At 40.1% G+C, this 22,478-nt stretch overlaps 1 protein-coding gene across 6 annotated transcripts in view; it reads right to left on the bottom strand.

The window, feature by feature from the left end:
- The window catches only part of MCM8 (minichromosome maintenance 8 homologous recombination repair factor), a 38,185-nt gene that overhangs the window by 10,957 nt on the left and 4,750 nt on the right, over positions 1 to 22,478 (bottom strand). For 4 of the 6 annotated variants that reach the window (XM_004697842.2, XM_045295306.1, XM_045295303.1 and 1 more), the window contains exons 2-13: positions 20,594 to 20,740; positions 20,249 to 20,332; positions 19,485 to 19,567; positions 18,967 to 19,116; positions 17,314 to 17,417; positions 15,643 to 15,841; positions 11,780 to 11,865; positions 5,867 to 6,018; positions 5,500 to 5,695; positions 4,364 to 4,394; positions 2,924 to 3,064; positions 2,459 to 2,600 (exon numbers count right to left, since the gene is read on the bottom strand). In XM_004697842.2, the coding sequence (XP_004697899.1) occupies positions 2,459 to 2,600; positions 2,924 to 3,064; positions 4,364 to 4,394; positions 5,500 to 5,695; positions 5,867 to 6,018; positions 11,780 to 11,865; positions 15,643 to 15,841; positions 17,314 to 17,417; positions 18,967 to 19,116; positions 19,485 to 19,567; positions 20,249 to 20,332; positions 20,594 to 20,738 (1,513 nt within the window). In that variant the 5' untranslated portion in view covers positions 20,739 to 20,740. Of the gene's footprint in view, positions 1 to 2,458; positions 2,601 to 2,923; positions 3,065 to 4,363; positions 4,395 to 5,499; positions 5,696 to 5,866; positions 6,019 to 11,779; positions 11,866 to 15,642; positions 15,842 to 17,313; positions 17,418 to 18,966; positions 19,117 to 19,484; positions 19,568 to 20,248; positions 20,333 to 20,593; positions 20,741 to 21,525; positions 21,598 to 22,320; positions 22,349 to 22,478 lie in introns of those variants that run through there. The other 2 variants (XM_045295307.1, XM_045295305.1) reach the window with 2 other exon arrangements.

Raw genomic sequence — 22,478 nt, 5'->3', positions numbered from 1 at the left:
AGTGAGTGAATGGCAGTGAGTGAATGGCAGTGAGTGAATGGCAGTGAGTGAATGGCAGTGAGTGAATGGCAGTGAGTGAATGGCAGTGAGTGAATACGTGATGAGGCAAAAGAGACGTGGTGAGATGTTGGCATAAAAGTGGCTTTGGGCTTTATCAAGACTTTGGCTTTCACTCGGAGTAAACTGGGGAGCTAATGGAGGATTTTGAAGCAAAAATATATATTTAAATGTTAAATGAGATTACCAGATGTGTTAAAAACAGATGGGAGGGGAAAGCGTGGTCATAGGCATGCCATTTAGATCAGAATTGTAGACCACATCAAAAATGTGGAGAAGCGTATAGATAGTGGATATATTTTGAAGATAGGGCCAAAGAAGATTAATTGGCAGACCGGGTATGATGTATGGGAAATGCCATGTTTTGTGACCTGAGTAAATTGAAAGATGGAGATGTCATTTACTGAGCTGAAGAAGACTATAAAAATCACAGGTTTGCGAAGACTATCAGAAATTTGGTTCCAAATATGTTACATTTGAAAAAATGATTAGATGTGTACGTAGAAATACTATGTGGACAGTTAGAAGAATGTGTCTGGAGTTCATGGAAGCAGTTCCATATTTCATGGAAACAACACATGTGCTGTATGTTTTTGGCAACCTGCGTGGCCAGAGATGTTTTACTAGTTTTGGAGGGTCCCCCCCCTCCACAAATAATCCACACATCAGTAACAAGCCCACACATGCACACACATGCAGTGCACAGAAATTATGAAATTAAGTAAGACAGCAAAATGTGCTACAAGCTGGGGATACAAATTTTGCAATTTTGACAACATAGGTAGGTAACATCAGGAAACTGAGTAACAACATTGACAAAACATAACACCAAGAAAACTAAAGTTCAAGAACTATGCACACCGAGGTACCATCCAGTTGTAAGATTAGAGATGAAGAACCAATAAAAACCAAGGATAAAGTTACCTATTGAGTGAAGTTAGAAGAAAATGAGACAGGTGTGGTGTTCCGGAAACCAGGGAGGTAAAGATGCTCCAGAAAAAGGAGAGTGACCCACTGGTCATATAGAAATGTGGCATCACTCGCAGATGGAAAAGAATGAGGCCCGTAGTGTGACCAGATGTGGCACTGCCTAACACCGGCATAAGAACATATTTTTGTAACAGGTGGAAAGCTTCACAGAGAGAAACTTAGGGAGTGACTGGAGCCCAATTGGATATCCCTTTTGCTATGCTCTCCAGATGGATTTCTTATAAATCAGCAATCAAATCTTAAATAGGTAAAAATAAAGCAGAAGTCCTCATTATAAACTACCACGAAACTCCTACCAACGTTGCAACTCTTAACTCTAATTGAAAGTCCTCTGAACATTAAAAGGCAAAAATGTTTCAAATATGTCATTCACTTTCTTTTCAGTTCCAAGGTATCTAGGACTGTTCTAAGCAAAATACTCATCAACTCACTGATTTGACTAATAGTGACATTGTAGGGCAGAGCAGAACTGCTCCTTTGGGTCTCCAAATCTTTACAGAAGCACAAAGCCTCAACTTTTCCCATGGAGCAGCCGGTGGGTTCAAACTGTTAGCAACCCAACATGTAATACACAATGTTCACGCAACATTGAAAAAGTATGTACTATGCAATGGGAGTAGAGCAGCCAACAAGATAAACAAAGCCCACCATACAGGGAGCCTAACATGAAACTTTACAGCAATGGTTCTCAACCTTCCTAATGCCGCGAACCTTTCATACGGTTCCTCATGTTGTGGTGACCCCCAACCATAAAATTATTTTTGTTGCAACTTCTTAACTGTAATTTTGCTGTTATGAATCAGGCGACCCTGTGAAAGGGTTGTTCGGCCCCCAAAGGGGTCGCGACCCACAGGTTGAGAACCACTGCTTTAAGCAAACATTCACATACATGTTGAGTGGTATGAAATGGAAAGTGTAAGGATCTATACCGCTCTCACCCAATCAATTTGTGTATATATAATTTTATCTGATACAGGGATCTGTTAAGTGAAAGTATTATTCTCAATTTTTGCAGTATAAATGAAAAATGACAGTAGCATATTTCTAGTTATTTCTGATAAAAACAAAAAGAAAAACCAGCACTCACTGCCATTGAGTGGATTCTGACTCCCAGTGACCATATAGGACAGAGTAGAACTGCCCCTCTGGGTTTCCAAGACTGCAAGTCCTTAAAGGAGTAGAAAGTCTCATCTTTCTCCCCAGGAGTTACTGGTGGTATTGAACTGCTGACCTTAAGGTTATCAGCCCAATGTATAACCACTGACATTCACTGACAATCCACTGGTTAGGGCAGTGTTGTCTGAATGCTTCTTTGATCAAATGTTAAGCAGTGAAAAGGAAAGGGCTTTAAACAACACCAACAAAAGCCTCAGAAGCACAATTAGTATTCCTATTTCCTTTGGTCTCTCACCTTGATCGCCAAGTACCAGGGCACCAGCCTCCAATGTAAAATCTCCAGAGGAACTATCTTTTGAAAGAGTGACCGTCAGACCGGAGGTGGTAGTGGTATTACCACAAACAAATATGCCACGTGGGGCAATATTGCATGCTGCCTAGTGGGAAAAGTTTAAAAGAATCATCCAATATAAAAAGGAAATGACAGCTACTCGTAAATGTTCGGAAATGTTAGCTACTGGTCAGGTTTTATAGTAAGAGCTTTACTGTATAATATTACTCCATGGAAACAAAAAGGTTGTTTACCTCATTCCAATTAACCAGTGTGAGAAATGAGGTCCCAACTCACTTATCCACACCACCAAACAAACTATATTCTGGTACACCCATACTACATACATGCTTGGAGAAAATTCTCCAAGGTGAATCAGTCCTGCATTTTATAAGCAGAAGGGCAAACACTGAATGACTGATTTCCTACTTGTAGCATTTGACTCTTTCCCAAGCCCGGATCTCCAACAACGAGCACGTGGGGGTCTCCTCGAACTGGAATTCTGTTTTTGTCATCTGCGTATTTCTGGCTTCCTCCAAAGAGTGCCAATGCCAGACCTGCTTTAACAAGCTGGAGTGTGAACAAAGAAAGCAGGAAAAACAAACGTGAAAAATACAACTATGACTCAAAGGGGTATCTTCCTGTTTATAAAACTGATTTACTTGGGCTTTGATTTTCTAAATTTTTAAAAGTCTTAACAATATAAACTTAAATGTAAACAATTAGACAAAAAATTAGCAAATTAAAATCAGAGTGGCATGACTTAAGTTATTGCCTTGAGACGGACAGGAATCCACTCCGCAAAATGAGAGATATTTGATAGCGTGTCTAACACTTGCAGTGTCTCAAGTCACTCTAACGCAGTGGTTCTCAACCTTCCTAATGCCGGGACCCTTTCCTACAGTTCCTCATGTGGTGGTGACCCACCAACCATAAAATGGTTTTCGTTGCTACTTCACAACTGTAATTTTGCTACTGCTATGAATCAGGTGACCCCTGTGAAAGGGTTGTTCAACCCTCAAAGGAGTCGTGACCCACAGGTTGAGAACCGCTGCTCTAAAGGAAGCCCAGTGCTATTTAATGGGGTCCAGTTGCCGCCATTAGGTTCTGATTCAGTCACCCATCTACAATACAATACAGCACTACAGGGCCCTGCACCATTCTCACAAGTGTGAGTATCTAAATCAGGCATGGGAAACCTTTTATCTGCTAAGGGCCATTTTGATATTTATAGCATCATTTACAAGCTAGATTGTCAATCATTTACTGTATAGACTCATGTATAGCAAGTTTTTCAGCACATTTTTAACGCAGTTTTTGTGGTAAAAGTAGGTGCCTCGGCTGATATTCAGGTCGGCTTACACTCAAGTATATACGGTAATTAACTCACCCCTAATGTGGTGGGTGAAACTACCTCTCTTTGGTGAGGCATGTGATGTTAGCTGGTATCCATGATTCAGCAGGCTTTTATGGACAGTTACTATTACAAAGGAGTCTCTGGGTGATCTAAAGGGCTAATGGACTTGGCACTAACAGAAAGGTGAGAGGTTCAAATGCACCCAGAGGTGCCAAGACAAAAAGGCCTACTGATCTACTTCTCCAAATTCACTCCCTGAAAACCCTAGGGGGCAAACTCTAATCTGACACACACGAGGTCTCTGTGAGTCAAAAACAATGCAGGAGTGAGTGAGTTTTGGTCTTTTTATACTATAAGGAGCTATGGTTTGCCTCCCATGTCGCTCATTTATGAAGAATAAAGATTTGTATTAAAATATGAGCAATTGGCCAGGAGGAATTAACTACTAATGACATTCTACAGGTCATTTTTGTCTACTTTATTTTTGAGGAAAGATGCAAAAAAGTACTTACTTCATGACCAAAAATGACAGGGCAAAGTGAGCTGAAAAACAGAATGTCATTGATTAAAATTTTAAAAAGTCAAATAAACCCCATCTCTAATACCACTGATCCCTATACCTGCAATTCGATTACCTTGAATTAGCTTCAAAAATGAAAAAAACAAACAAACAAAAAAAACCACCTCCCCTCAAAATCTCAAGAAAGTTTATTCTAACAATTCATCTCAGAATTCTAAGCTACTCTACAAAGAGAAGCATGCTTTCAAAACTGAACCTGTATAATGAAACAGGATAATTGAAAAGCACCTTAAAGGAGCTGATATATACCCTTCGGCCTCTTCTCGGAATGAGCTTTTAAAGTGTCAGTCAGGACTTTCACTGTAAGGTTTTAGTCTGATTTTTCTGGACACACATCTTTAGATGCAAGATAACACAATTGAAAGGAGAAGTAAAGCGTAAAATGAGTACAGGATATTTTTAATTGAATTTCATTTTCCAGTTCAATTCAGAGTCACAAGAAGTAGGACCACAGATGACTAGAGTATAATGTACTCACACCCAGCAGAAGGTATAAGGTAGTAGAACAATGAGAGGACGGAGAATTCTAAACCATTTCAATTCGTGTGTCTGGGAGACTTTTTGTTTAATTTTAAAATGCCAAAGAGACTCAGGTGGGAGCGCCTTACAGTAAGTAGTCATCATATTAATTTTCATATTGCCAGTATCTTCCACCTTCTGTGTGAGATAGTAAATTTTTCTTAGTATATCAATCAGAGGTTGGCAACTGCTTTCATCAATGGCAAGATTGTCAGTATCTATGGACCATATATTTTCTATCAATAACTACTCAACTGAACTACCGTAGCACGGCAGCAACCATAGACAATGAGTGCAAGCAACTCAGTATGGCTACTTGCCAATAACACTTTATTAACAAACACTGAAACATAAGTTTCAGGTCATGAGAGAATTTTGATTGTTTCTCTTCACCACTCTGAAGTGTAAAAGCCATTGTCTACTCATAGATGGCACTTCATTGGACCCACGAGCAGTTTGTCACTATTTTGATCTGATTTGTTTTATTGTAACCAAGAGCATCCCAACATTGTGTATATTTTACACAACTTTAGACAATTCCGTACATACTTGACAATGAGTTTAAACAGATTTTCTTCCGCTTGAATCTCTTGGATGGCATAAAGGTCTTTAAGTGAGAACTCCATCAGCGTCTCATGCTTAGACCCACTCTCTGGCGTCTTTGCTTTCTGCCCTTTGCTATTGCTAATGGAATTTGCTTCAATGTACAAAAGGAACATGCATTTGTCATTCTTATTTCGGGAGCCTGGTTCAAACAGAAAGAAAAAGGCACAGTGGACTATGAATAAACCTTCACTGTAAGGGAAGCTTTCAACTTTAAAAGAAACCAAAGATTCCCTACGTGGATGGAGAATCCATCTTAAAAACAAATCATTCTTAAGGGGCAATAAAAATAAGGAAGGCAGTAATGGCCTACCTTCTTCAGCATTAGAGACTTTGACAATTCCAGTAACTGTCACGACGTCTCCTGGGACACAGCTGTCCACAAGATCGTGAACAAGCTCACATTCTATTGTCCGGGGAATTCGGCCTGCTTCTCGGTGATCATCAGAACTTAGCTCCTGAATTCTAAGAAATTCAACAATGTTCAGTTAGCATACTTATTCACTTTGGGTTATTCCTTCAGCATACAAATCATTCAGGGTCCATGTGGCATGGGGCTAGATAAAGAGCAGGCTGGGGGAAGAGAGTGCTTCTAAGATTGTTTTGGTGGCTTCCAATTCAGGCTGGCAGAATGAGCACATGCATTTGCATACCTCCCTCCACAACACATCACAATGACAGTCACTGATACAGTGAAGATACATGCTGGAGCAGACAGTGTGCCATCAGCAAACACGAGACATTAACCTGTCTTGTGCATTACGGTCTTTAAGATTCGGATGGGATCCAAACAACAGCAACTTGAATGGCCGGAACTACTCAGAGGAAGGCGCACAACTTGAAGAATGTCACTGACTTGTACATGTAGACTCGGGAAGATTGGTGTACTTTGTTATGTATAAGTTTCTTAAAAGATATGGGTGAGATTTTAGAAGATAGTAAATGGAAATGTATTAATGGGTCAAATAAAATGAAATCCAGAAAAAGGTGACAAGAGAAGTAGGAAGCAATGCTCTCAGCAAAGTCCTAGAGAGGCTTGTAACCTGGAGTCAGTAGGGATGGAGACTAGGAAGAAAAAGACGATAATCAACATAAGAACACACCATGGAACAGCTGTTGAGAATGTTTTCAGAAAGAAGTGGACAGGTGGCTGAGGAAGAATGACAGCATTTCAGCAAAGTCGTGATTCACCCTCAGCAAAAGCCAGAGCACTGTTGTAAGGAATAGGCTCCCGCGCCCTATGAGCAGACTAGGCGCCTGGTGAGGATCTGAGAGCTCCAGGAAAAAAAGCAAAACCCTTTCCTGCTGCATTTGAGGGGCTCAACCCTCATTCGAAACCACACTCATACGAGAAATCAACAGTCAAAACCCTTACCTTCTTCAAGGGTGAGGCTCTGTGAAGAAAAAAAATCCTACATTGACCTAACAGCAAAGGAAACCTATTCAACATTATCAAATAATCTCCCACTCTTTATCAGACATTTGCCAGACTGAGAGAACAGAGAAAAACAAGAGGAACTAGGTAAAAATTCTACAAGACAATTCTAGAACAAAGGCAGGGCGATGACACAGCTAGATGCATCCTCCTGAAGTGTGTGAGCATCATGGATAAAAAGGCTCCAGAAAAGGGGGAAGCCCCATCTTCTCAAAGGAAGGAGATTCAGACCACCAGCAGACCCCTCAGCAACATCACTGGATACAAAGGACAAGACAGTGTTCTCTTTCAGACTGCAAGGAAAATTACAGTACACTTGTCTTCTACAGCGAGGCAAATGCCTATTCCAGGGTAAGAATGAAATAAAAAATATCTCCAGATATACAAGGACCCAGAAAATCTTCTCCAAAATTTCCTGGGGAAAATTCTCTAGAAAAATCATAAGGAAATAAATCTACCAGGATAAAAAAGGAGCTTCCAGAAAAAAGCTGGACTAGCCCAGCTGTGCAAGGAAGCCAAGTCTCAGCGCGGCAGCAGGGCTGGAGCCCAGCACAGCGGGGCTCAAGTGGGGCTCCGAAGATTTTTGTTTCTGTGTTTTTTAGGTTGGATTCTGTATATGCTAGCCTGTACACTGTATTTATTCAAGAACAGAAAATCATGGTAATATGGTGGAAACATATTTACGAAGTAAAATAGGCATTTAGAAACCTTAGAGGGAAATTAAATGCTATAAATAATTTGCAATCCAAACACAAAGCATACTAAAACATGGGAACATCTGAACCACCAAAGGGCAGGAAGTATAAACAGTTCATTTGACTTTGATTCTTACATTACTTTCCTTTAAGGAACAGAGGGAAGGAAGCAAACAACCCCCCAGGACAAAAGCAAGTCCAGTAAACAAAACTTGTATTTCATTTTTCTTGGCAGCTAATCACCTTACTTCTTGGTTGAGCATTTGCCAAATCATAAAAATGTAAATGCTGCTTATTATGTTTGTTAGATGAGATGGTTGAGCAAAACACAAAGACAATCTTGGTGAGAAAACAGAAGGCAAACTGTGGCAATGTAAAGGACAAGTGACAGGAGAGAGAAGTCCGGAGGTGGAAAAGGGAGGACTGACAGCAGCTCCAAGTCCTCAGCTCCTGAGGGTAAAGTGCAGGAAGGAAGAGATGCGAGCACGTGATCTACCAGGAAGCCAATGGAACTTTTAAAATCATTCCCATGTATTACTTAAACCAAAACTTTAGTGCAATGCTTGCTTACATAGTTATTGTATCCCTGAATGTTAAAATAATAAGTTTGGAATACATTCAATAGACATCTACAGCACTCTCCTACTTCCTTTCAAGTAGCGGCATCCCACCAACCTGCAGCCTCACCCCCATGTCCTGCTCCGACGCCAGCATCACAGAGAGATGCCTCCAAATAACACAGCATGCCAAGGTGGCCTGATGGTTCGAGCACTAGGTTTTAGACTTTTCTTGTAAGAGAGTATAGATTCCATGTGTCTTCTTTAGGAATTTTTTAAATAGCAAACTTTTTATTATATATATTTTACAACAAAATTAAGATGAAGAAAATATGGGTCCATCTTATAAAAATCAGGCACTCCCAATTTTCTTGAACACTCTGAAGACGTGCAAACCCTGGGCCTGCAGGTCTCCACGTTATCATCTGGTTGTGGCCAAGGGGCAGTTACTTCCTTTAGCGGGGATAAAGGCTCAGTTTGCCCTGTTTACACTACCTGTGGAGCAGTTGGCATAAGGTGACCAGATGTCCCGCTTTTGGCGGGACAGTCCCAATTTTTAACAATTTTTCCCGCGTCCTGCGGTGTTTTAAAAAAGTCCCGATATTTGGAAAGAATGCACAACAAGCTAAGGTATACAGTTTTCGGCTTCCATGTGGCTATTTCACCAGGATATGAGTTTGATCAATGGTGTCCCGCTTTACCAATGTTAAAATCTGGCCACCTTAGACTAACGGAGACCCTAGTAACTTGTGACTATGACAGCTTTTCCTCATAACAATATTTTAAGTTGCACCTTGATTTCAATGAGTTCCATGGAAAACAGTCTCAGAGATGGGGCACAAAGCCAGTTCTTTGGAGAATGTTCTTAGGAACTATAAAAAGAGTGAAGGAAGCAGGACTGAGTGGCAGTGCATGCAAATGCGGCAGAGCCCTGAACTGACCCAAGAGGCTCAGGGAACTGGGAGGGGCCTTCCGTGTCCTCTCCAATGGAAGCACAGAAGCTGGGTCTCTATAACACCACAGTGACAAGTCATTGGCCCGTCATTAGACTCGCTTGCCCCAGGCTTGCAACCTTGGAGGAGAAAATATCCTTCGGTCAGGGGCAATCCTAGGAGGAGCACCCTCAGAGGGAGGAAGAGTGCCTCAGGGTGGAAGGGGTGATCTGGGCAGTCCCCACAGTGGACGCCTGCACAGGCACAATTCATTCATAAGCCCATCTCCCCTTCAGAACACTGAGGCACCTGGAGAGCAGGAACCAGGCACACCCAACAGTACGCCTGTGGAGTTGCTTGCTAGATTAGGAGCCCAGAGTTGGCAGCGGCCAATGACAGAATCTTCTCGCACTAGGAGAAAATGAAGTCTGTCTTCTCAGTCATGACTTCAGGAGCCAGGTCTGAGCAGATAGAGAGAGAGTGTGTGGAATGTTTTAACACAGAGATAAACAGAAGGAATGAAATAAAAATGACTCCACTCTCACCTCCCAGACAGCATATGCTCAACATGGGTCGGTGTCTTATTATTGCTTTTTAACTTTTGAAAACAAAAAAAACAACATCTGGAGTGTTACAGGATAGCACATCAGTTAACATTCTGTAACCATTTTTTCCCTGAAAAAAGTATAAAACATTTTTAATTTCCTTTTTAAATTCTCTCCTGCAACATCTTCAGCACTGACATAATCTATTATATCATTATCCTTATAATCTTTTTTTAAAAAAAACACATTTAGGTTGCTTCCAATTCTTTGTTAGCAACACTGTTTAAAAAAAAAACCTGGGGACATGGGAGAAGGGAGGCAGGGAAAGGAAGTGGTGTTAACAAAAAGTGGTGAAGGGATGCATCAGTCAGTGTAAGACATGAAACAATAATAATTTATAAATTATCAAGGGTGAGAGAGGGAAGGAGGGTGGAGGAGGAAGGGGGAAAATGAGGAGCTGATACAAAGGGCTCAAGTAGAAAGAAAATGTCTTGAAAATGATGATGGCAACAAATGTACAAATGTGCTCAACACAACGGATAGATGGATGGATTGTGGTAAGAGTTGTATGAGCCCCCAATAAAATGATTTTTAAAAATACATAAAAATAAAAACCTGAGCATTATTTTTAAATATTCAAAAAGGGGGGGAGGGTGACTTAAGTAATCTCCCTTTCTCAGAAGTTTATCCATTCTTAACAGGAGATTGAAATTCAAATCCAATTAAAAGTCTTTACTTTTTCTCACCTATTTCTACCTGAGTAGAAATACTCAGGAGTCTGTTCAAATGTTACCCCACGCTGGTCCATCTCTGTATCTATACTACCTTGAACCTCCCAGCACCTCATCACTTTAAGCTGGACACCAGGCTCCACCATGTACACGGCACATAATTGCATTAGTCTTAACTAACTCCTCTTCTATAAAAGGGGGTTTAAAACCAGGGGGTTATGTAGCTCAAATGGGATGTTTACAGATATCAGCGCAGTGTACGGTAAGCATTATACATCCTGGCCTTGACTTTTACAGCACAGACGGGAGGACGGTGCTTGGGAGCCAATCAGCTCACTTTCCCCCTGGGTTCGTAGTTCTTTTGGACCACCCCCTATTTCAGTCAGGTTTTTCTCATACACACTCACACTCACTCATCTGCACTTGCTAAAATAACAGGTTGTTTTTAACCGTTTCATAGACAATAAAAACATGAAGTGGAACATGGCCCTCTGTAAAGGATTCTTTATTTTAGAACTGCAAAAATATTCCTACCATAGCTCGTTATGGAATGAATTAATGCAACTTTCATTATGGTCCACTTCCAGTTCAATTAGTCACATAATTGAGATTTAAAAAATGAACTTTCGTTTCCCTCTTTTTTTAAAATCATTTTATTGGAGGCTCATACAACTCATCACAATCCATACACCCATCAATTTTATAAAGCACATTTGTACATTTGTTACCCTCATCATTCTTAAAACATTTGCTCCCCACGTAAGCTCCTGGCATCAGCTCCTCAAAAAATGAACTAATTTTTAAAGGGGGAATCGATTAAAATATCTACATATAACTCCCTCCTGGGGGACGGCCAACAGAAAAGTGGGTGAAGGGAGACATCGGACAGTGTGAGACATGACAAAATAATAATAATTTATAAATTATCAAAGGTTCATAAGGGGGGGGCAGGGAGGGAGGAGGAAAATGAGGAGCTGATACCAAGGGCTCAAGTAGAAAGAAAATGTTTTGAGAATGATGACACAATGGATGGATGGATGGATTGTGATAAGAGTTGTACAAGCCCCCAATAAAATGTTTTTTTTTAAATGATTTACTTCTTAGTAGGAATAGGACATTCACATTTCTACATTAAATGCATTTCTGGAATCTGAGAGAGAACAAATGTTAAACAGAGGCAATTATAAGTTCAATACAGAAACTCATCAAATAAACCTCTTAATAAAGTTTATCACATACAGATAAAAATCTCAAAACAGGACATTTATAGTGAGTTGGCAGTATGAGAGAGAGGCCTATCCCTGCCTTTATGGACCAGCCTGATTGCTTACTTGATCAACTGCCAGTCCATCGTAACTGTGAGAGGAGAGCTGTGGAGAGGAGTAAAGGACTTCCCTCGGCATGCAGGCACGGGACACTGCAACAACATGACCCCACATTCAGATTTTGATTAACAGCAATCACATCTCAGGAAAATTCAATCTCTAATGCTCTAATTAATATGGTTTTTATAAAACTGGCCTCACAGCAGTATTAGAGAGCACTGCACCATTCCCTGCTACAGTTATTCCGTATCTCAAGTTCCAGGGCACTTTCCCACCTGCTTCCTCTCTTCTTCTTCTTCTTTCAGCTGTGGGCCTGGGAAACGCCTCACTTGGCCTCATTCCAAACACTCATTCCTTCCCTGTGCCCATGCAATCTCCTCCTCGAATGCCCACTCCCACCAAGTCCAGAGACCCTTCCTTTTGAAAGGCTTTCCGAGGACTACTCAATCCCCAGCTCTCCCTTCCAGCTTTCTTCTGCACAGTCTGTGCCAAATTTAATGTACCAGAAAGTCGATCCTTAACACAGAAGCAAGTTGTATTCTACTCTTCCTTAGTAAGTTGCTGTTTGGACCTCCACATGAACGCACAGATTCATAGTCAGGGGTGGTGACAGATTGTTTTCCACATATGCTTCCATTAATATCTCCCCACAATCTTTCCAGAGTCTTGCCACATCCCCTTCAATAGATGTAGTCTACCCTTTCTCCTGTATTCTGGGCAGGCTCGTGAATCACTGTGTAGCCAGAAGAACATGACAGAAGTGATGTCGCGTGACTTCCGAGGCTAGTTCATAAAAGTCAATGCCATTTCTGCCTTGTCAGCTGGGCCACTACTCTTGAAGCTGTCAGCAGCCTTGTGAGCAGGTTGAGTCCTCTGAGCTGCCACACTGTGTGTGAAAAGCCAAAAGCAGCCACAGGAAGGCCACAGGGAGAGGCAAAGGTATCCAGTCAGCCCCCAGGCTCTCATTCTTCTAGTTCCACCCGCCACGTAACTACACTTCCCCGAGTGACCTGGAGTCAGATCTGTCCAGCTGAGTGGTTGGTTCCTCTACAATCCTAACCCACAGGAACCATGAGAAATCATGTTATTTCAAACCACCACATTTTAGGTGATTTGTTACAGAGCAATTGACTAGAACAGAGATTACCAGAATTAGTAACTTTCTGGTTACTTCAGTTCAGTGAAGTTTGTATTCACACAGGAACTCGCCACACCTCACTCATATTATTAACAGTGTTATTACTCACTATATTAGAGGATATGTAAATACATTGAACAAATAGTTTCTAGGCAGGAGCAGGATTGAAATGCTGGCCTTTGGGCTACAGGTGGCGCCCTGAACCCTAAGTTGAGAGAACTAATAGAAGGCACTCGTTTATCAACAATATTGATTTAGAATTAATATCTAAACCTAGCACACTTGTTAGTCCTGTCGGAGAAAGAAACCCTAGGAATTTCAAACATAAAAATAATGTGTTGCCATTTTAAAATTCTTCAAGAAATTATTTACTTCACTAAAGATTCAAAGCTTTGCATGTGTAAAAAGTCAGTGTTAAATTTACTGAAGTTCAAGGATAAGTGGGAGGGCAAGTTATAAATTAAAAAAATAAGATCAATGTCAACATAATAGTCTAGAACTGGTACAGGACTAGCAAAATGAAACAGACTCACCTGTCTATAGGAGCACAGTTATTCTTCAATGGAAACACAGTTAAATTTAATACATGGTGATAGGAAGACTGCTTTTTCATCTGAATAATAAAATTAGATCCCTAGCTTTTTACCAAGGAGCCTCTGTGGCACAGTAGGTTAAGCGTTGGGCTGCTAACTGAAAGGTCAACAGTTCAAACCCACCAACTACACATGGGAGACATATGAGACAGTGTATTTCAGTAAAGATTTACAGTGGAAACCCTAGGGAGCAGTCCTGCTCTGTCCTACATGGTCACTATGAGTTGGCATTGACTCAATGGCAGTGGGTTTTAACTCTATACTATTCACGAAATTCCAAAGGGGCTAAATATCTGAATATAAAAAACAAAAGTGTTAGAAGAAAACATAAGAGATATGTTTGTAACACTTGAATGAGAAAGGCCATAAAATGTGAAAGTTATGTGGCAAGTGACTGATCAATATGACAGTGTCAAAAGGCAAAACTATACAACAAAAATAAAAACATAAAGTTCATAGGTAGCCCAAGAAGAGATTTCTGTAATGTATATAATCAGCCATGACTAGTATCTAGAATACATAAAGAATAGAAGCTGTACACTGAAAATTCAACAAGGAGGAAATTTAATGGCCAGTAAAGATATGAAAAGATATTCAACCTTAAAAAGATGCTCAACATTAAAAATGAACTATCATAATACATCCATCAGACTGGCAAAAATGAAAAAGCCTGATAACTCCACGTGTAATGAAGGGATGGGAAAATGACAATAACTAATACTTTCTTGTAGGGGGGTAGAGTCACTATTCAGAAGAGTAATTTAGAAAGATCTAAAGAAGCGCTCAGATAAGCTTATGGTATCAGTGGGAAATCTCTCTGGGAAGGACACAAGCACAAGAAGAATCAATCACCTGTACAGCATCATTTGCAACAGTAGACAACTACCACCAACGTGAATGGTAGCCACTATGAAAATGGATAAGTAGTGGTGATTCATCCAGTGGGACAGTGCATACTGTAAACACGAAAACTATGTCTAGCAACAGGCAGGAGGGGCAGCACAGAATGTTATATTCAGTACACCTTTCATGCAAACAACGCAACAAAACGAATGCTATGCAGAGCCAAGACTTGCCCGACCTCTTACTCTTTTCCAGAGTTGCCTTTGCTATCTTTGAACTTCAGTAATTAAACCTCTATTAACTTTATACTCATTAAGTATATGAGTGGAGACTTGAGGAATCTGTGTCCTTTTGAGAACAGTGGCGGCCTCTGGGGACGGGAGAGGGAACGGGAACAATGAGACTCCAACTTGAAAAGATTAATAATTTGCCAACTCAGAATGGGGGGAGGTACATTCTTTAGTTTCTTCATTGTTTAATCTGTATCACTGCTAGTTAGTGTTATATTGTCTGTAACTTTGTAAAGTTTTACATTTTATTGTTTCAAAAAAGTCAAAGCAAGAAATTAAGAACACAATACACACCACATCCAAAACAGCAGAAGCAGTAAAGAAGACTTGATGGATGCACTGGTGAAATAAAAGCACAGAAATGTGAATAAAAATAACACTCATTAATTCCAGGATAATGATTGTCCCGATTATGGAAGGGGCAAGAACTAAAAAAGACATCAATTATCATATTAGGGTGTATCTCAGAAGTGTCATGCGACTGGAGATCGCCCTCTTGAAGGTGTGTTGTATGTTTTTCTGTTTACCAATACATGAAAACCAGGATTGATGAGCCTATAAAGACAGCAAGTAGAAGAAGGGTTTCGGGGGTGGGTGAACAGGAGACAATGTCAAGGAGTCCATGTAGAAAAAGAACGTCGTGGAAACGGATTGTGCTAGCAATTGTACAATTCTACTTAACGTGATTGAACTATGAAATGATATGATGTATATATTAAAACAGACAGTGTTTAAAAACATTAGGAAATATCCTCTGTAAATCGATTTCCTTTCTTTCCCAAGACAAATATCTTCAAAGCCATAGTCAATTGCAACACATATTGACCCTATACAGGGTTTATTAGATGAGATTCATAAGTAAAACATGGGAAAAGACAGCATCACCTATTTCCTGAGGAGTAGCTGGTAGGTATGAACCACCAATCTAGCAGCTACCAGTCCTTCGAATACCTGACAGCACCACCTGGGCTTCTTAAGACAAACACTTAAAGAATGTGATATTACCTTTGTGGGGAGAGCGTATTTTCCATCTGTAAGAGAAAAGCTCTGAATTTCCCCACATGCAGCACACAAAAAAGCCATCTTGGTGCAAAGGGGCTTTATATTACTGACTCGGACCACTGTCCCTCTAAGAGCAATGTATTTTCCATAGTAATTTGCTCGGACATTCTTGAGCTGTGTCAAGGGCTCATAGTTGTACACCCTGAAAACAAAAACAGGAATGCATTTAGCTATGAATTTACAATGAATAGAAAGTTGTCTATCTTTTCATAAGCTTCTTTTAGGAGCAAGTGTAGGATATTCAGGGGGGTGGGGAGCACTAGAACGGATCATGATTGCACAACTCTTATTGAAGGTGATTTAACCATGGGAGGGAGGGCAAGGCTCTAAGATAGATGTGGTGGTGATTGTACAATTCCCAATCATGATTGAATGATTGATAAGGTTGAATGATTGAATTACTCAGTTGTATGATATGTAAATTAAGTTCCATTTAAATTTAGGGGAAAAAAACAAAGATATTCAAACTCCATTCCTCCTATATGTCTCAGAAATCTCACAACAAAGTCATTTAAAACAACTAATGATTCCTAAAATTCCCCTTTACTTCTGTGTCCCACGGGCTGTTCTCTGGGGAAAGAAACCATATTGCCAAAAGGGAAGCCTATAGGTGCTACAACATCTGGGTGTCTAGCTTTGAAAAAAGAACTTTTATAAAGTGTCCGCTATAAAATGCGGAGGAAAATCAAAACCCTAAAGGCAGCCTCTATTCACTACTTTTAGTGAGAAGATAACGTTTCAAAATAGAATACAGACAAACTCCAAGACCATCCTTGGACAGAGCACTGCCACAGATACCCTACGTAATGCCCTCACTGTGGGACAAGCTGGGTGGTCTTAGTGGGTACAACCTCCACCTGGGCACTGGAGGCATAATACCAGACCCAAAGGAAGGCCTTCCAACTTCATAATGCAAAATGCAAGTAGGCATTCTTTTCCAAGAGGAAGCCTCATCAGATACATTGGACTGTCCTCTACAGGACACTGGACAAAAGAGTCAATCAGAAAAATGCCCACGAAAAGAACCTGCCATGTAGTCACGGGTGCAGCTCTTGCGGACAGAACTGCTGAGAGGAATGGGAAACCTGGAGCTGGAAAGGCTCAGCGAGGAAAGGCTATCCAGGCGGCCCAGGAAGGAAACAAGGCTCCCTGAGCACCTAAAAAGATGGCAATGGCTGCTGCCCCACAAAGGCCAAAGGAAAGAGTAGGTAGTTGGGGCTCCCAGAGTTGGTGGGACACAGTAAGGTGGTGCCTGAGACTCTTAAAGATCAGCTGCTATCATTTCCTTTGCTCCCTGTGTCTACAGAAACTTAATAATTAACAAAATCTAACCACACCAGTTAATGTATTACATAGGGTATTAAAGGTACACATCCATCTTGGTAAGTAAGTATCCAAAACTGTTCAGATATTTTGACAAGTTAGGATATCAACTTAGGCAGAAGAGCCTCATTTCTGTCATGGTTTACTTTAGTATAATGCTCAATGACAGCAAAGAAACAACTCATCTCCTCCTTCCTGATTTCTTTTGCTCTGTAAAATTAGACTTTCATTCTGAACCAATCTTCAGTGCCTTCCTCTCACTAGTACTTTTAATACAAGCAAAGCCCTCACCTGGCGTGAATATGCGGCACATTGACCATTGTATCACCGTCGCTGGACAACCCTTCTTGGGCTTGCAATTCAGCTGCATGTTTTTCAAGGTCCTGTGTTAATATCTAAAAGGGACATTTACTCAAAAGTTGGAAACCAAAATAGAGTCTTTGTGCAGAACTTCTATACTGAATGTTATGACTATAAAAAATTCAAGTACAATATAAACTTCAAATTTGGTATGTAATATAACTGGTCTCACCTTCAAAGAGACCAATTGACACCAGTATATCCCAACAATAGGCTTAAACATATCAAAGATCCTGGCATTGGCTCGGGACCACGCAATGTTTTGTTCACCATGAGTCAGAGTTGACTGGACAACTAACAACAGTTTTACAGTGGGTTATGTTTTACCTAGTATCCCTATCTACCTTCTGCCCCAGTTAGACATAATACTAAAAGACCTAATGATACCCCAAAGCCACCACCTGTTAGATGAATGCTGGTGGGGGAAAATAAATAGATAAATATATATGTACATATATATATAGCTCCTCCATAATTCACTAAATAAGCAAGATGGAGAAAATAAAGATGTTCTTAGACATAGCACCTTCTTGACACCTGACAAATACAGGATCTTGTCACTAGCCTCTGAGTCAACTAATGCTTTATGGGTGCTTCCTCTGAGATTGTCTGCTGGTCTAAAAAATGCTTTCACATATGTTGTTTTCTTATCCTAAGAAAAACTCAGACAGCCATAGCACATCTATTATTTTCATTTTTCATCTGGAACACTCAGAGAGGTTACGTGACTTGCCAAATGCCATAGAACCTACATGTGGGGTTGATCTTTTTGTTCCATGTTCATTACTGATAAACCTTGATCCCTTATCTTCTCTATGAGTGCATAGTTCCTTGAAACCAAGATTTAATTTCTGCACAATCTTTAATTAAACTAATCCAAGTAAGTTAAAAATAAATCTGATACACTAATTCGCCAGAGTATGAAAGCCTGGCTTACAGACAACTTGTACTTGCCCTTTAAAGTTATGTAAATTTGACTATCCTTTGAAATGATTGATAAAAAGCTAAAACCCAACCCAACCCACTGTCATGTTGTTGATTCCAACTCATAGTCTTTACTGACACGGGGAACTGCCCCATGGGGTTTCTGAGGCTGGACTTCTCTCTGAAAGCAGACTCCCATATTGTTCTTCCATGGAGCAGCAGGTAAGGTCAAACCTTTTGAGGCCAACCTCTCAGTTGGCAGCTAAGTGCTTTAACCAGAAAGTCACCAGAGCCCCTTATAACCAACCCCACCAGCAACAGATTCTTTATCACAATCACCTTTATTTGTAGCAGGGCAGCTCTTTTTTTAGCACACTGAAAAGACTTCAAGTCTTTTCTTGCACTAAAGTAAGACTAAGTAAGAAGCATATGCACCTGTTTCAATTTCTAAGTTCAACTTAAAGACATACTTGGAAATGGCACTTGTTAGTATTCTGGGGACTGCCTGTATTTAGGTAAATTGTATAATAGCCAAATCTTTTAGGTCAGAACTGCGTCCTAAATTCTAGCCAACATCTGTTGGTAATAGTTAAGTATCTTTTACATAAGGTATTGCCACTGTGAATCTTCCTTAAAATTCTGTATGAAGTAAATATTTACCTGATGTATTGCCAGGCCCATGCAAGCCAAGGTTTTCTCAGGTGTATCCTTTAGCTCATTTGAAACATTTGGTAGCAAGTTAGTGATGTCATCGTCTTGTGTCAGTTCTTTAAAATCAACCAAAATACTTCCCTTTTTTTCTATTTCATCCTATAAAATATCAAGGTATGGAAATGATCACTGATTTTTTCTGTCAACTACCATCACTAAGTGTTCAATTACCTACTTTGAGAAAGTATGTAATGTTAGATGTTACCTTACTCTTCTTAAGGACTGTGAAATAAGCACTCATTTAAAATGTTTATAACAGGAGAGAACCAGCATCTCTCTCCAGGGACTAGAAAAAGCACCTATTAGTATCCACCAAAGCTTACATTGCAGATAGACGGCGGAACTGGCCCTGAACGAAGGCAGTCTGACTCAGTGTGTATGATCACAGGCACTAGCGTCTCAAATATGTGGTTCAGTAAGACGCCACATAAAGGTGGTCTAACAGCTTTGCTGTGCAGGAATCTTACCTTATCGTATAAATCAACGTGTCTTATGAAAAACTTCTCAAATGCTTGAATCTTCTCAATCAATGGAGAGCTGTCACTGTACACTAATCCAACAATAGGGTATTAGCACCATCATGAGGAAATACAAGCATATTGGTCATGAGACAGAAGAAACATTACTTACATTATAGAGGGTTCTCCACCAACCTAATTTCTTTGTATTCCAATTACACTGAGAAAAACTGGTGTCAAAGGTATATTTAAGATTCTAAAACAAGTTTAGATTTGCATAATCTGAAATGCAGACAGGAAATGTGTCTCTTTTTGAAAGTGTCAACATGGAGGGATCTTTTTGTCTTGAATCAGACAATACGGCATATTAATTCAAAGAGCATACATAATACAGTTTAAATCACATCATAATAAGGTTAAAGTCAACACATGAACTCTTACTCTGAGAACTGAGAACAATCAGTCTTTGCAAAGTAAATCCTACTCATCCAAATTGCTATCTTTATATCCAATTCCCTGAATTAAATTCCCATTTTGAAATGCTTTGTATGGTCTATGTTCTCCTGATTTAAACAAAAGCTAAATACAATGCTCCAGAAACTTAAACATCACCTAATTGTTTATGTGGATTAAGACAACAGGGGGGAAAAAATGAGTACAGAGGGGAATAACATTATCAGTAAGCTCAATGAATTTTAATACTATGAGTTAATAGCATCCAATGGACAAGAAAATACAATTTATGGTCTTTTTTTTCAAGTGTTTTGCTCTACCTTCAGAGAAATAAAGCTTCCAGCCTTTATATGGTATGAACCGATCCAATGTTGACTGTTGTAGCAAAGACTGTGGGGTATGTTCTGGGGAAGAAAAAAATACCAAGTTAGTAGAAATAGAAAATTGCTTTTCCCAGTTGCCCCTTCGTTCAACAATGAGAGCCCAGTATGACATTTATAAAATATCTGAATAAGAGGTTTCAGTAAGAATTTTAGATATTACTACTCAAATACTAGCTAAGGTACAGTATCAAGTAAGAGAGGCTGACATTTGAGTTACCAGCCTTGTATGATAGACATGCGTGGCTTTCTGGACCAAGGAAACCAAAATTGAACCTCGCCTACCAGAAGTATGCTTCCCTATGGCTTTATTCAGGTGAGCTCCACGTTCTCTTTCCTTCCACTTTCCTGGATAGTTCCCACCTCTTCCTCTTTTCCAGCTTTGAAATCTTCCTCGTCCAAATCCTCTGCCTCTGTACTCTCCACTCATGCCTTTTAAAATAAAAGATGAGGGAAGTCTTCACTAGAAGACCCCTAAAACTGCATTGGCCTAGTCAACAAGGTCAAATGAATATATTCTAGCTTGACATTAGCAAACAGATTTGCATCTTTGTACATTGTGGCACAAACCCCAATCTGCATAACTCTTCTCATCCTCACCTCTTTTTAAGGTAGACAGTACTATGTTACTGCTGAACCGAGTCTGAGAGCAAGTCCAAAACCATTATTAGGATTCCAGTTCATACTTGCATGGGTTTATTCTAAACAAAACATGTTTAACCTTGTCCCTGTGGTCAGTGGATATACATAGATCTCAGTAAAACATCTGTCTTAGTCTCATTAACTAAAACCAAATCTACTGCCTTCTAGTTGATTCCAGCGTATAGTGACCTTATAGGATGTGACCCTTTCCTCCAAAGGATTTTTCATGACTGTAAATTGTTTTGGGAAAAGACAGCCTCATCTTTCTCCAAAGGGGCAGCTGGTAGGTTTGAATTGGTGACTTTGAAGTTAGCAGGGCAACTATTGTTAGGGGGCCTTAAAACAGTGTCCAATAAAAACAGTAGGCTCATAGAAGATCTACTGAGTAAGTTAAATTCAAGGCAGAGGTCAGCAGATTATGGCTACTCCTTTTGGGGATCACAAAGGGGTCATATGATAGAGTTCTTAACGGATGTAGGATGATCGTGGGGCTTAAGAGGAATAATATTTAAGAAATATTGAAACTGCCAGGGAAAGTTGCACAATGACTTTTTTTCTCCATCACAACAACATACCTGCTTATTCTTCCAGGAGAGCAAGGGCTGTGCTACAAGAATCTCACTGGGAAATCTATTGCAACCACCCTACAGCCCTGATGTTCTTCTTCAGACTTTTTTGTGCCCCAAACAAAGAAGATTGAAAAAGCATGATTTGAGTCCCATGGAGAGGCCAAAACTGCTGTTCTGGTACAAATTGAAGGGCACAGAATTTTTTTTTTTGGGGGGGGGGGTTAGAGAGATGGAAGCATTGCCTTCAAAAATATTAAAAACCCAATGCAGGCCTAGAACTATTTATAGGCTTTCTTTTTTCTCATGTCTATCTATATAAATAAGATAGGCAGGATAAACAATCCTGAGGAGGAAACAAAGGGACCAAAAGTTCCGGGAGAATATGGGCAAGGGGGAGGTGTGAGGGAAAGGAAGGGGAGTCAAAAAACACAAGGACAAGCGACGAAAAAGAGATCTAAAATCGATGGCAAGGAGGGCATAGAATACCTGGGGGAGTTTGATTAAGTGAAACGTAGCCGAGAGGAATTACTGAGAGTCAAATGAAGGTGGGACGTGATAATGGGACAGAAGAAAAGTAAAAGAAAATAGAAAAAAGAACCAGGAGGCAAAATACATTGATAGAGGTCTAAATATAGGCATGTACATATGTAAATATATTTATATATAATGATAGGGATGTAGGTCTATGTACATATATTTGTGTTAAATATTAAGGTAACAGCCAGACATTGGCCTCTACTCAAGTACTCCCTCAACACAAGAATACTTTGCTCAAAGAACCTGGCATTCTGTGATACTCACCTTCCCGACACGATCACTGAAGACAAAATGGGTGCATAAGCAAATGTGGTGAAGAAAGCTGATGGTGCCTGGCTATTAAAAGATATAGCATCTGGGGTCTTAAAGGCTTGAAGATAAACAAGTGGTCATCTAGCATGGAAGCAACAAAAGACCACAAG

This window comes from Echinops telfairi, unplaced genomic scaffold (genome assembly GCF_000313985.2).
Source record: "Echinops telfairi isolate 266 unplaced genomic scaffold, ASM31398v2 ScPeMD7_5592;HRSCAF=6446, whole genome shotgun sequence".
NCBI classification, from domain to species: Eukaryota; Metazoa; Chordata; class Mammalia; order Afrosoricida; family Tenrecidae; genus Echinops; species Echinops telfairi.
This window is presented reverse-complemented; position numbering and strand designations above follow the sequence as displayed.